The sequence below is a fragment of the Poecilia mexicana genome, unplaced genomic scaffold (genome assembly GCF_051168715.1).
Source record: "Poecilia mexicana isolate PSO_F unplaced genomic scaffold, ASM5116871v1 scaffold_15, whole genome shotgun sequence".
Taxonomy (NCBI): Eukaryota; Metazoa; Chordata; class Actinopteri; order Cyprinodontiformes; family Poeciliidae; genus Poecilia; species Poecilia mexicana.
This window is the reverse complement of record NW_028263384.1, coordinates 14,892,079-14,906,217: the sequence shown is the minus strand read 5'-3', so window position 1 is coordinate 14,906,217 and position 14,139 is coordinate 14,892,079. Positions and strand designations below refer to the sequence as shown.

Genomic DNA, 14,139 nt, shown 5'->3' with positions numbered 1-14,139 from the left:
GCCCGGAATAATAAAAAAACAACAACAACAAAACAACATAATCCTGGGTCTGCAGAAAGGCAGGCGTGTGGGAGGAACTCTGGACGAAGTGTGGAAACCGTGATTAGTATCCCCTTATAGAAAATGTACCTTCTTTAATACTGTTCCATACACTATTGTGAGCACACATTTGACATAATGTTTGTGACCATTACATGATGGTAATAGATTAGCATCATGTATGCATGGTCACAAAAACATTGTGGTAATGAAAGCTTTAAATACAACGAACAAAACTTTAATATAGGGATACTTTATAAAACTTCACTAAATGGTTCTCTCATTGAATATGTGAATATTATGAGTTTGTTTATGGAAAATTTTACATGTGATGTTTGTGTGCTAAATAACTGAAATGCGGATTAATATGATGATGAAGTTGAATTCTGTTAACCTTGGTTTTAACACTGATAAAATGAGAAAAAACTGACTTAGTACTCCTATTTATTAAATATTAGCTACAAATAATAATTTTTTCTATTTTACTGTCATGGTTTTTATATGCGCTTGTGTTTTTGCTGTCTTTTGTAAAAGCCATGAATAAATATATTTTTAAAAAAATATATTGAAATGAGATTTTACAATCACATTTCTCAAACTCAATCTCATTTACAAGGAGCACAATTGCTACAACGGCACCTCTGCCTCCAGTCTCAGGAACCTTAACTTACAAATGAAATATAAAATGTACTTTCAACAAAGGAATATGGTTGACCGAGGAACACTGCACATAATTTTCTCCTAAGCCCAGGTAAAATACTTCTGCTCGCCGCTTTAAGAGTGACTTAACAAAATTAATGTGACGCTTGTAGACCATGTCCTGTACATGTGGTGCATTTATTTCAGCTCCAACTTGTGAATCTCCCAAAAAACTCAAAAAAGGGTTTTACTAATATGTCTTCTTGAAGCTGCAATAATTTCTTTTTGTACCACTCTTTTCCTTCCACTTAATTTTCCTTTGATATGGATGAATCTATACTCATAGAACAGTCAGCTTTTGTGCATTACCATCTCTGCATAGGGGTCAGTTATTGCCTGTTGGACAAACTGAACAATAACATTTCTGAATTGAAAATGGTTTTTTGTTAGTCTAATGTAATAGCACTGTCTCTGATGTTATATGTAATGTCCTGCTTCCCTTTCAAAGAGTTAAAGTCTCCTATATGTCTGCCTTCTGCTCTCTTACAAATTGAGCAGATTCATGTGCATCTGGTTTTTTAAGAGCCAGATGCACATGAATATATTGTGTCATGATTCGGGAAAGATAATCGATTAGGACATATCAGTTCTCAATACGCTATTATCTGGACATGTTTCAAAACTCCCCCTGGCCTATTAATCAGTGGAATTCCAATCATCCCCGAGGAATTCTCCAAGGTGCCGAAAAGTAAAGGAAACAATGGTGCACACCCATTGGTACGACGTCACACGCGCGAGACTGCCCGAGCAAAGAAGGTAAATGAATTACTGGGGAGATAAGGAGGAGGAAGAGAGACAGAAAGCTGAGGATGCAGCCTGCCTGGATCCACAGCACACAGCGCAAGAGCGGCTAGAGCGTTTCAGTGAAACACAACTTCAGTGGTCTCATCACCAGCTTCACGACGAGGAAGAGATGCGTTGATCCAACAACACCCCCTTCTCCCCCCACGACTCCCCCCCCACCCCGCTCTACATTCTCGTCCTCCTCCACCTTTTTTTCTCCTCCCGTCTCCAACGAGGAGCATCCCGCGCACTGACATATTTTTTTTAGTTTTTATTTTTTAATTTTTTTTTTGTACTCCGACCGACGTGCCAGGCAATTTCAAGAGAACTGACAAAAAAGCCAGACACGATGCGTGGATATTCCCGCTATGGGACAGCCGTGGGATTTATGGTACTGCTGAACGCGTTGCTGATATTTGCGACGCAGGCTACAGAAGGAGTCCTGACGGACCACCTTTTGGTTCAGTTGCATGAGGACGCGCAGGATGAGGCGCACCAAGTTGCAACACAACATGGGCTCCAGAGTGCACGGAAGGTATGAGGGATAGTCGGGACTAAAAAAAAAAAAATAATAATAAAAATAAAAAAAAGTGACGCGCATGCATGTGCATTAGCTTTCGTAAATAAATAAATTATTGTGACCAAAAACGTTCAGAGAAAACATACATGTTTGGGACATTTAGATCCGTTCCCGTCCTCGCAGTAGTTGCGAGCTGTCCATTAGACAACCCACTAGGAAGCGTCTTTATGTTTTCTTTTGGTTTTTACTTCGCTCCACTTTGTAAATTTGATGACGTCATTTCCACTGAAATACAGGCTGAGGTTTGTGGTTTGCCCACTGGCCTATGGACCAAATTTATTTAGCATTAATGCCCTTTGACGGATGGGGCCCTTAAAGGTATCTATGTCAATAACACAACAGATAATTCATTCTGTAACCACAAACAACCAGGTATGCTCTAAACAAGCTGAACTTAAATCTCTGCTGTTGTCATTTTGCATACTCTGCTGCCTTATTTTTAGGATGGTGTTTTGTAAATTAACACAACAACAGTGTTATCGCCTTCAGTCTCACTAGAAAACTGTACATCTTTATAAATATTATGAAAAAAAAATTGCAAGGGTTCAGGCGTAACATATCAAAGGGCATGACAAGCCTCCTCCTGCAGACCAGTGGAAATAATTCCCGAAGAGTATGTTCCTTGTCACATGTCAAAATAAACGTTTGTGTGAAATTGGCTGTAGCCTCAGTCAGTGAGGCGTAGCATTGGGCAAAGCAGTGTCTGCATGAAAATCACACTTTCCCCCCCATCGTTTCTGTTCATTTCACTCATTATAATACATCATCTGTCTTGTAACTGTGCAGCATCACCACCTCTGAGCTGTTGCAGGCACTTGTTTATCTCCTGACATGTACTGCCACCCAGGTTATGTAATCTGTGGCTTTGTTGGTTCTAATGGGAGTCGCACCATTAAGCAATGTTTGTGTTATTTGACTTATCCTCTCTCATTGCCTAATTAACTAGATCGGGCCACCAAACTGGCAATGATCAACCCAGTCAGATCGTTAAAATTCCTAATTATGAAAAAGAATAAGTGCAGCGTTTGCTTTGAGGTCAGTGTTTCTTATTACATTTGTTTCAGGCAATTTCCAACTAATGGCCAGTGGGAGACAAGAGTAATATTCATGCAAATGTTCATTGTATTTCAACATTGCATCTGACAGGCACATCGGAAAGCATTTATTTTAAGGATTGACCTGCTCCTTGGCTGTCACCAAAGCATAGGGAGGTCTTTAATTTGTGTACAGTGCTGGAGGGGAAACTCTGGATGATGCATCTCATTTCCCTGCCTATGTGATTTATCATGGTTGATTCCTCTTCTTCAGCGCCTTAAAATAGACCCTTTGTTAAACCTGCGACCCCACTGTCTTTCTCCTGCATTTTTCATGCAATGTTTTTTGAGTGTATGTGTTTACTCTTTGGGATTGCTGTACTTGATTGTTCTCATGTCTGTTTCGGTTCATGACATGCTTATCTCTCGCTCTCTCTCTCTGTATGTGTGTGTTGCTTTATTTTAAATGCAGCTTCCCTTTGGAGATGGCCTGTTTCACTTCTATCCTCAGGAGACTGCAAAGAGGCGAAGCAAACGCAGCACTCGTATCAAACAGAGCCTCCAAAAAGACAGAAGGGTGAGCGTTAATTATATCTAACAGTGTGACTTCTCACTCAGTCTGCGACGCTGTGTTTTCTTGAGAAGAAAAATCATTAAAAGTTCACGATACAGGCACAACTTCAGTGAACTCAAGGAGGTGGAGGACAATGAGCGCAAAGCAGATAAAACTGAAATAAATGTGGAAAGGGAGCAGAAAAGCCTTTTGTTTTCTAGAAAATAAGATAAGTTCTACAATCTTCCGTCCTTTAAACAAACCACTTCTCAATTATTAGAGCTGCTTAAATGACAAAATCATCTTTCATTGTCTAGTTGTGCTGTATTGTGTGTGTAATTACAGCAGTTACAGCAGAAGCTGTCACCTTATGATGAAGACGACAAGAATTGCAATGGGAAAGGTGTACAGTAATACTTTGAGCTCAGCTTAACTGTAATATCCTTGGTCTTTCCTGTCTTCCTTTTTTCTGATTTCAGAAAATTTGGTGCATCTCAAAGTGGCTTGGATTGATTCTTAAATCTCTATGAATGATCAAATTTCTTCAGGAAATAAAATACTGTATTCTAGACGTGCTTCTACTACAGAAGCCTTTTTTCCAGGGAGCCTTTCTGTGGCCTTTATGTGTGCCCTTCTTTCCAGTGTATGCAGCTTTTCCACTGCAACGGTGCCTGTTAAAAAGCAACAACATAGACCTTGGCATTAATATATTGCAACATTATTAAAACTGTGGTTGCATTGAGAAATTGTGGGAGGCATTTTGACAGAATCAGCTTTTCTGTCTTAGTAACGTGAAAAATAAATGCAAAGTAAAGTAAAGCAATCAAAAAGTTATCTCACGTTTATGCATCTATGCATGTTTCTCTAAACTTTTATCAGACTTTGTTAACTCTAAAACCAGACATCAACTTACAGTTGATGTGTTTGACGTGCCAATTAAGGGGGGAATTGGCTTAATTTGACTGTGGATGATTTATTGTAGCATCTGTACTAACATGATGATAAATGTATCATGTACACCATTTCAGGTAAATTATTTTAAAAAGCACACAGTTCAATCAATAAACCTGTTTTTTCACATAAAATATCTGAGGGGAGTTAAATCAGTTTTATTTATATAATCCCACTCATACACATGGTGTACACACACAAAATGTTTTACAGAAATAAAGAACAACTTTAAAAAAATACCTTAGAGTAACTCCTAAAACAAAATTTTATATTTATATGAGTTTTATATTGGTATGTCCAATGTAATACGTTCAACTACAGACACAGATCCCAGTTGTCATCACATTCAACCCTGCATAAATAAATAAACAAAAAAAAAAATGCCACAAATGGCCTTAGTAAAATCCTAATTAACAAAGAAGCATATGACAGTATCAGGACACTGAATTCAACAGAGGTTTGACAGGAAAACACATTCATTCTTCTGCTAATTCTTGTCTTTGCAACATTATGTTTTAAACATTGACAAATTAACAAACTTGCTGGTAACGCCTGAAATCACTCTGATGAAAAACTAAATGGGAATATTGTTAACCTCCCCATAAAAACTGAGAAACCACATATTTAACTGAAAAAAGTATAAATAAACAGAAGTCTTGATTTCTTATATCAAGAAAATCAAGAAATCAAGATTTTGGTTTTAGGTTTTTGATATCTTTGCAGCGTTTGCCTCCGGTTATGCTTGACTTCCATCTAAGCATTTTATCGTAGCATGTGTGGTGTGGCGACAGCAGGCTTTGGGTAACAACTAAATACAGTGAGCCAGAAAAGCTTTGTTAGGTAATAAGCGGCACGACAAAGCGGTTACCACATTTAGATTTTCACACTGTTCATAGGAAACTAAGCAGTAAATACTGTGCAACAATTATTCACCAGAGTTTAAATTCTGCTTAGCTCACATCTCGAGTCTGAGTCTGTTGAAGGCACAGTCGCACAAAGCCTGTTTGAACGATGAAAGGCTGTGAATGAATCTGTTTGTTCCAGCGCAATTTGTCTTGTGTAACTCCACGTGTTTAGCTTGGTCTATTGTCGGAGGCGGTAAGAGCGTAGGTCCTGCTGCAGACAATCAACTGACCTCTCTAATTACGGTTGTGAGAGGTGCTAATGAAAATAAATGTGAGCCGCTTCACCGAGCTAATGCAGCTAATGGAAGTGAGACAACACGGACATGGACAGGTCTACGTTCCAGATGCTGAGGTTTAATCAGATGCTTGATGTGCTCACATGGATTTCTGCGAATCTCTGGACTCTATGAGGACGGACTCATCATTGGTCCTGTGACCTTATAGCATTCACAGTCAGCCACGTGGGTTCAAATTTACAGTCAAAGTTGCCTTTAAATGTTAGCATTTCTGCATGTTGTTCATTTTTTTTGTTAAAATAGTTTGATTTTGAGTTATTTCTGCTGTTGTAGAGAATCTACACCTCGTCATGACATTTTTAAAGGCGTTTGCACAAGAACAAGTAAGCCTTCTTCCAGGGACAGTTTGATAAAGTAGCCGACATCTCTATTGTTCATGTGTAAGCGGCTAAGTATCCCCAAATGGCACTGTGACATTTTCTACCCTGATTCCAGCTTCAGATACTTGTAAGTGAAATATAGCCAACAATAGTTTCAATTTCATATACAGTCTCTTCTAAGACACCTTCGTTTTCATTTCACATATCCCAAATAGTTCTAATTTCAGATTTTTTTATTTTTTTTTTTACATTTATTTGAAGTTGAGAGAATAATGTTAAATACCGTAGTTCTCACTGAAGATGTAAGAGAGGAAACTCAAATACTTTTTCAGTAAACTGTTCATCCCTGGTAACCTTCTGCTGTCTGTCTGTATTGATATATTTGCCCCAAATTTACGAATACGTAAGAGTACAGTGCAAAAGCTGAATAGTTGAAAAATTTCAAATTTAAAAAAAGTAATCATAATCTCTTGATTGCTGTGTGATCTTTGAAAGGTGGCAAGGGTATCAGAGTTAGATACCCTGATACTCCAAAGAACCACTAAGTGGGGAAATAACCGTCCCATAAAATTCAGATTATGAAAGGGTTAGCTGGCTTTAGAGCTCCAGGTTGTGTTACAGCAAATACTGGCTGTTTGTTCAGCCAAGAAGCCACAGGATTTCAGGTTAAAACACCTGGAATACTCTGGTACAGTGCAAGTTCTCGCTATTTACACATTTTATAGGTTGCACTTAAAATAAAATACATCACAGGACTTTGGCCTGTGGTAGTTCCTTCATTAGAGGTGATGATGGCTGAAAATAATTTAACCCTTTCATGCACAGTGGTGACTACACTGGACAGCTATCTAAAAGCCATTTTCTTGTGCTTCTTGTGAGTTTTTATCTTATAAATGCACACAGACCTCTGAAGTGGACACTAATGCATCATAAAATACACTATCAACTACTGGCCATCAGCTGCAAAGGCAAGAAATGATTTTTGTTAAATCCAATATGGCCGACAGACAAAAAAAAAATATATATATTATATATATATATTTTTTTTTTGTTTGTTTTTTTTGTTTGTTTGTTTGTTTTTTCCTACCTTTTTTTATGCCTTAAGAAAATAAAAAAGTGAAAAAAAAAAACAAAAACAAAAAATCCTGACACAAAGGATCATAATTCATGCATGAAAGGGTTAAAGAAAGAGTTGGCCAGGGGCCAAATGCTTTACTCCGAGTTTAAAAGTTAAAGTACTGGAATCGTATTAGTGCTGCTGACGTGTTCAGGCCTTTTAGAGTGGAAGATGTCAGACGCACATTTTATTCATTGCACTCTATATCGACCCAGATGAGACACACTTTACGCCTCTTGTAATTCTGCAGTGATAGCAGCTTCATGAGTTATAGTGTTCATTTGTATCATGCATGGCTGGCTCGATTTGTGATTTATAGATTCCAAGATTCAACAAAAGAGGAAGAATACAAATTAAATGTCAAAGACAATTTAGCATGAGAATAGTCAAACGATTTCAATTGCTCAAATGAAGTAAATTGAATTATCACATAAATATGAGTCTTCATTTAAAATTAAGCTAGAAAAGGGGTCATATTGTTTAGTTTTCATACATTTACAGGGAATATTAAATGGCAGTCTTGCTTTAAAATATGCTGAGCAGCGACAACAAGGGCGTAATATGTACACCGTGACCAGGATTCCTGTTCTTTCATTTATTAGAATATGTTTACCCACTACTTTACTCACAGGGACTTTTTTTTTTCTTATCTCTCCTTTTCATCTTTTCTTGTGATTCCAGTCTTGTCTCCTCAATTATGCAGCTCTGTTTTTTTTATCATTATTTTATTTGTAAATGTAGATATACCAATAAACAGGAGTAAGCTATAAAAGCTGGTGAGTTGGAGACATTCATATTTAAAGCGTGATCAAGATCTTTCAACACCCTATAGAAGCAAAGAAACAAAGCAAAAAGAGAAATCATGAGGGAACTAGAACAGTAAAGTATCAAAGCGCTGTATTTCAAAGTGAAATGAAGCGTTGTGAGCTGGCAGTTGGCAAGGGCGGACAGTGACAGTGGTGCATGGGCACTGTTTGATGTCGTGAGTGGGAAGTATGACATGCCGTCCAAGGGAAATACCCACTCTTGCACTCAGTGGAGGAATAAATCGCTGCTGGATGGAGAGACATGTTGAAAAATAAGGAAAAGAGTGGTATATTTAAAAAATTTAACAATTGGCAAAAATGAAGAGAACTGAGGATTGACCTGTCTTTTAAAGGATTTCCCGTCTGGCTGATTTACAGCACGTATGTTTGTTCCTCCTGATTGATTATAGTGTGACTTAAATGAGTCTCGCAGATGAATACGCTTTGGCCATTTGAGAAAGACGCCTTAAGTGCTGCTCTGCCTTCTTATCTGAGGTGGTAAATACACTTGAAATTGCCTGTTTTCTGAGTCACATTATGGTGAATTTGCAAGAGTAATCATAAAAGGTACACTTATCAGTGACCCATTTTTCAAGTGTGGTTTTGAAACTGTGAAAACTTACAGTTCCTGAAAGTTATGAGAATAACTATAAAACTGACATTTCTAACCAAGCATTTATGAAGCATCGATTTATGGCGTTGAAAGATTGCAGGAATGTTTCACTTTGTTTTTCAATGCAACTGTACTCACAAAGCATTCATAAATAGAGCGACCAACAGAAACCTTTATTATCCATTGTTAAAGACAATTAGCCATTTTTTGTATATTTTGTTGGCATATGGTCGCATATGTCCTGAAATGTCACATGCCTGAAAACTGAGTTTGTCAAACACATTGTTCTTTTCTTCAAACTGCTAATAACAGTGTATTCCTTTAAATGTTATATATTCAAACAGTAAATAAACGCGTTCAGAAACTAAAGTTATACAGAGTAATGGCTGAAATATTTAACATAATAAAGAACAAACTGTCGTAACTGCAGGCTATCAGTTTTATCAACAAATTTGAAACTTTCTGCAGACATTTGACCTCTGACTTCTCTCCTTGTAATACCAACTCTTATTTTTCCCATCTCATAAATTACAAAAAAAGAACATTTCAGAGTAACAAAGTAATGCAAAGTAAATTGTCTCCTTGAAAGCAGTGATGATGGATAGGAGCTCTGCTTTTCCTTTTTCATTTAGTAACTTTCCTGTAACTTATCCACTCCTTATATGTTAGATTTCAGTGTTTTAAGTTGGTATGGTGATAACGTTTCTAATAATAATAATAATAATAATAATAATAAAAAACGAATGCAGAGCGCAGCTGTTCATCCACCTGGGTTTCTTTGATAACTCAGGAAAGTCCTGGTGTGTTTGTGAACATACCTGCGGTGGTTTCTAATGTTGTCTTGGAGAGAAAAGAAGCTGTGGCTTTGTGGCAGGTGAGTCTGGCAGCCTCAGCTATACCTGCAAAGACTCTTATTAGATGAAAAACAGTTATTTTGATTGACAAGAAGCTCTTCCTTTGTGGTGAGAACAGCACAATTGAGTTTTGTGATTTTCTGTGCACAAAACAACACACAATGCAACATCTTTAGAGTTACAGGAAATTCTCTTTTTTGTTTCTACTTCAATTTCCCAGCACATTTATTTCATTCTGCTATTGTTTTGTTTTAACATTTTTTTTTTTGGTCCCTTTGAGCTCACTGCTTTTTTCTGTGTCATTTCTCTGCTTCTTGTACCCAGGTAAAGAAAGTCTTCGAACAGGAAGGTTTCAGTCGTCAGAAGCGAGGCTACAGAAACATCAATGATATTGAAGTGAACATGAGTGACCCTCTGTTCACCAAGCAGTGGTATCTGGTGAGTAATCGGCCGACTAGCTTGTGTCCGTGCTGCCTGACCTTTCTCACCAGCCCACAATCTTCCACGCTAATTACTTGGAATCCAGGCATTCTCCACTTTGCTTTCAGAATCAACATTGTTACTCATTCTTAGATTAGTTTGGCCAAAACAGAGATGTGTAATTTCTGCACTTGTGCATGCTAGTTTCCTCCTTAATGTCAAGCATGACTTTTATGCAGCAGCAAGCTTGCCTTCATTCATTTGAGGCAAAAAGAGGCACATGCTGTATCGCTGACATTTATGCCCTTTCCTGCCTTTTAACCTTCATCCTCTCGGCACTGAACCAGACATATCCAATGTTATCATTCCTTCCGGCGCATGCAAGCATCCTCTACCATAGCTAATATCCTAATGGTGGCTCACCTGGGTGCCATGACTCATGAATGTTCCCCATGTTGTCCAGATAAACACAGGGCAGGCAGATGGGACCCCCGGGTTGGATCTAAATGTGGCTGAAGCTTGGGCACTGGGGTACACAGGCAAAGGAGTCACCATCGCAATCATGGATGATGGTGAGCATTAAGCTGGTCTTTAATGAACGGTCTGCAGCAGTCGCTAAGCTTGTGCAAATCCCTCCATTGGTTGGATAAATACAATAACTGTTTATGGCTCAGACAGTATTTTGCTATGATATTTTGTGACAAATTTTGTGCAGTTGATGCAATATATAAATGAGATTTTTTTTTCTTCAGAAGAATAAAACCCTTTCTGTTCAATTAAATTTTACTATGTCAAAAACATAATAAGTAGTGATTAGTACTTTTTTTTTTAACATTGCAGTTATTTCAACCCAAATTGTTTTAACTGTGTAATCAAAGCAAAATTTCAATTTAATAATATTTATATTTTAGGTGTTTTATATGGAGAGCTCTTTTATTTGAAATGTATTAAATAAATGCTGTTATTTACAATATTTTGAATTAATTTTGTGATTTTTATGTCTGTGAAAGGTGATATATAAATAAAGTTTACTTACTTACTTATTTACTAATAAATTGTTTTGAAGAAATCTTTGCCTTTGACACTGTTTTCTTATCTTTATGGCATTCGGTAAAAACTTTATTTAGCTCTCTATTATAAAACATGCACGATTATTTAAGTGTTAAAATAATAATAAAAAAAGGCCATTCTGGTCTTTTTGTGCTGATAAAGTTCAAAACCTTTTCTGACAGGCTTACTGATACAATTCTTTTGCACGTTTAAGTAATAATTGTCTCCACAGAACCTAAATTACAATTTTCATGGCAATTAAGAACAAATACAATAGGCGAAAAGTACACTATCATCTTTTATTTATATACTTAGGCTCCATCGCATCACTGATTAATGTCTTATTCCAGGAATCGACTACCTGCATCCAGACCTGGCATCAAATTATGTGAGTAGCTTCGTGTTGTTGCACGTTCTTAATTTTCTTTCATTCCTTTGAAGGGCTGTTAATAAGTGAAGCAAGGGTTGAGGATTTCACGGGCCTTGCGTGACTTCTCGCTGGCACTGACAGGTGCTCTCTGAGTTGCCTTCATGGCTGCCGAGTCTCCTTGTATCCCTGGAGGACGCGGAGACAGGCAGACGGCCAGCCAAGCTGTTTAATGTTAATGCACAGCACACTGTGGCAGACACAGTGGCAGGCCGATCTGTCACTGGCTGAGATAATGCCAGGGTAGTTGGTGCTGCATAATGTGATGTTTTATCTCTAGAATACTGATAAAACTTTAAAGGACAAGAAGGTTTGTGAAACAGGACACAGTGATGAAGGTTTCATTTGACTTCTACAGTGACTGCAGTTCTGCGCGTCCGGCTGGCGAGTTTTGTTTGTCTTGACTCGTTGGTTTTTCTTCTTTTAGTTTACAGTTCACTCACTTTTCTTAGACTTGAACATAATGTTGTATTGACAACCCTGGAGCCTCTAGTTTTTCCTTCCACCTATTGGTACTTGCTTAAATACATACACTCTGTGCTAGATTGCAAAAGTATTCTGCATTACATTATATCCACAAACTTTAATGCATCATGTGGGTTTCATGTGAAAGACCAAGACAAAATAGTGCATAACTCCCAAGGGGAGGCAATATAAAACATGGAATTAAATTTCTTCATGTCTTTACCCCAGTTTAATCTGACACCACAAAATATAATCTGGTGCAACCGAATGCCTTCAGGAGTTATTATCAAATCCAATGTAGTCTAAATAAATACAGACCAGTAGTTTGTTAACGAAAACTAGTGAACAAAAATGTCAAAAACGCCAAAAACCAAATAGTCAGATAGTTGTGGGCATGTTTAAAGAAGGACTTAGTTCTCAAACAACATTCCAACTTTGAACATCTCATGGAGCATTTTTTCAATTCATTGGTTAAAAACAGAAAGTGCAGGCCAATACTACATTCCTACCAAGACAGGGTCATCTACAAAACTTGACAAGTCTCAAGACAGGAGGATTAATAAAGCGACTTGTGGTGACTCTGACTCTCACTATTGACAGGATTTGATTTGGTATGCCTTCACAAATCTGACCTTGATGGAAGAGATTCATGAAGGAAGCGTTGTGGACATGAAGCCATTAGAAATCCTGAGTGCAGCCACAAGACATGTGGTGACACAGCAAGGTGTTTCATTCAGAATGAAATGAAACACCTTGAAATCATATTTTTTTAGCCTTCATGCAATCTGCTATGTATGGCAGAACACTGAGTAAAACATTTTATATCAGCTGTAATAACACAAAATCTACACTGTGATGAAGCAATACTTTTCTTCAGCAAGAGTAAAGAAGCTGCTATAGAGAGGTGATGGCAAAATGGGTGCCACTAAATGACAGGGCAAACCTAAGAAAAAAAAAAAAAACTGTCAAAAACGGCAGAACACTTCAGATCGGAGTGGAGGTTCACCTTTTCAGATTTTAGAAAAATACCCTAAAACAATTTTTTTGTGTTACGTTGTTTTCTGTCTGTGTGCATGTATCACTCATCGCTGTGTTTGCCTGGCTTTGCATGCACCCGCCTGTGAACAAAGATGAGCTGTGGCCCAAAAATAACACGCAGACTCAGCCGTGGAGATGCAGGAGCATGCTTCACTAGATTGATGCATCACGCTGCGCCGTAGATGTCTTTTGTATGCATGTGTGTGTGCGCGCGTGTGTGTGCTTCTTTGAGTTAGATGTTGCCCAGAAAAAAGAAAAAAAAAATGACACAGCATGACAGATCCGGTTTTGTTAACGTTGTCATGGTGTTTTTTAAACCTCCTACTATCAGCTGAATGAGAATTTTCATAAAATACCATTTGAGCTCATCACATCTCTTAGTTCAGTTTTAATCGAACGCGTTTGGATGTTTCTACATTACATTTTGTGCCTTAGTGTAACAATCATTCAGGAAATGCTCATAAGATGCATTTTGTTATGGTGAATTAAGATTGAAACTGCGTTGCTCGCAATAAGCAATTCCTATCGTGGTGGTTTTAATTTCATGGCACATTTACCAGTAGATGCCAAACAGGCAAAACACTGTGATGAGTTTTGGATAAAATAGATCTTCATGGAAATTTATAACAAATTCATACAACTTCCAGTATGCTCATTTTCTGCTTTTGCTTATTTTCTACTTTTATTAAGTTCAATAATTTGAAGGGTGCTAGAGTTAGATCTGTTTTCTGAATGTGGTTCGGTTATTTATTCATTTATTTTTTTCATCTCTCCACTTCCCACATATGATCGATAACAGCTACTGGCTACAGAGAGGGATTTCTCAGTGCCAGTAGGATTGATAGGTGACCTTTTTCTCCCTTTGCCTGCTAAATAAAACATGTGTAAGAGGAGAAAAGGAGAAATGTGGAGTGTTGTGTCACCTAGTGGGACTCTTACTGTGCAGATGGGAAGTTGCCGTTTGAACGTATTGATCAATGATGATGACTGAGCATTAGAGGAAGTTAAAACGAGCTATGTTACTTATCCAACTCGTCAGCTTTTCCAGCTTCAAGATTAAGCTATCAATCGAACTGAATTTTTAATTGCCTTGATAAAGTAAATATATTAAGGCCGATTACCCTGAGTACCAGTAGATATTTCTGTGTTACAAACCCAGAATGTTATGCATAACACATATAGTGAGGGG

At 37.7% G+C, this 14,139-nt stretch overlaps 1 protein-coding gene across 1 annotated transcript in view; it reads left to right on the top strand.

Annotated features, from left to right (window-relative positions):
• The first annotated feature begins 1,326 nt into the window (after window positions 1-1,326).
• pcsk2 (proprotein convertase subtilisin/kexin type 2) overlaps window positions 1,327-14,139 on the top strand; it is a 29,296-nt gene continuing 16,483 nt past the window's right edge. The window contains exons 1-5 of the mRNA XM_014983060.2: window positions 1,327-2,056; window positions 3,608-3,712; window positions 9,875-9,988; window positions 10,434-10,542; window positions 11,371-11,408. Of these exons, the coding sequence (XP_014838546.1) occupies window positions 1,871-2,056; window positions 3,608-3,712; window positions 9,875-9,988; window positions 10,434-10,542; window positions 11,371-11,408 (552 nt within the window). The 5' untranslated portion in view covers window positions 1,327-1,870. The remainder of the gene's footprint in view (window positions 2,057-3,607; window positions 3,713-9,874; window positions 9,989-10,433; window positions 10,543-11,370; window positions 11,409-14,139) is intronic.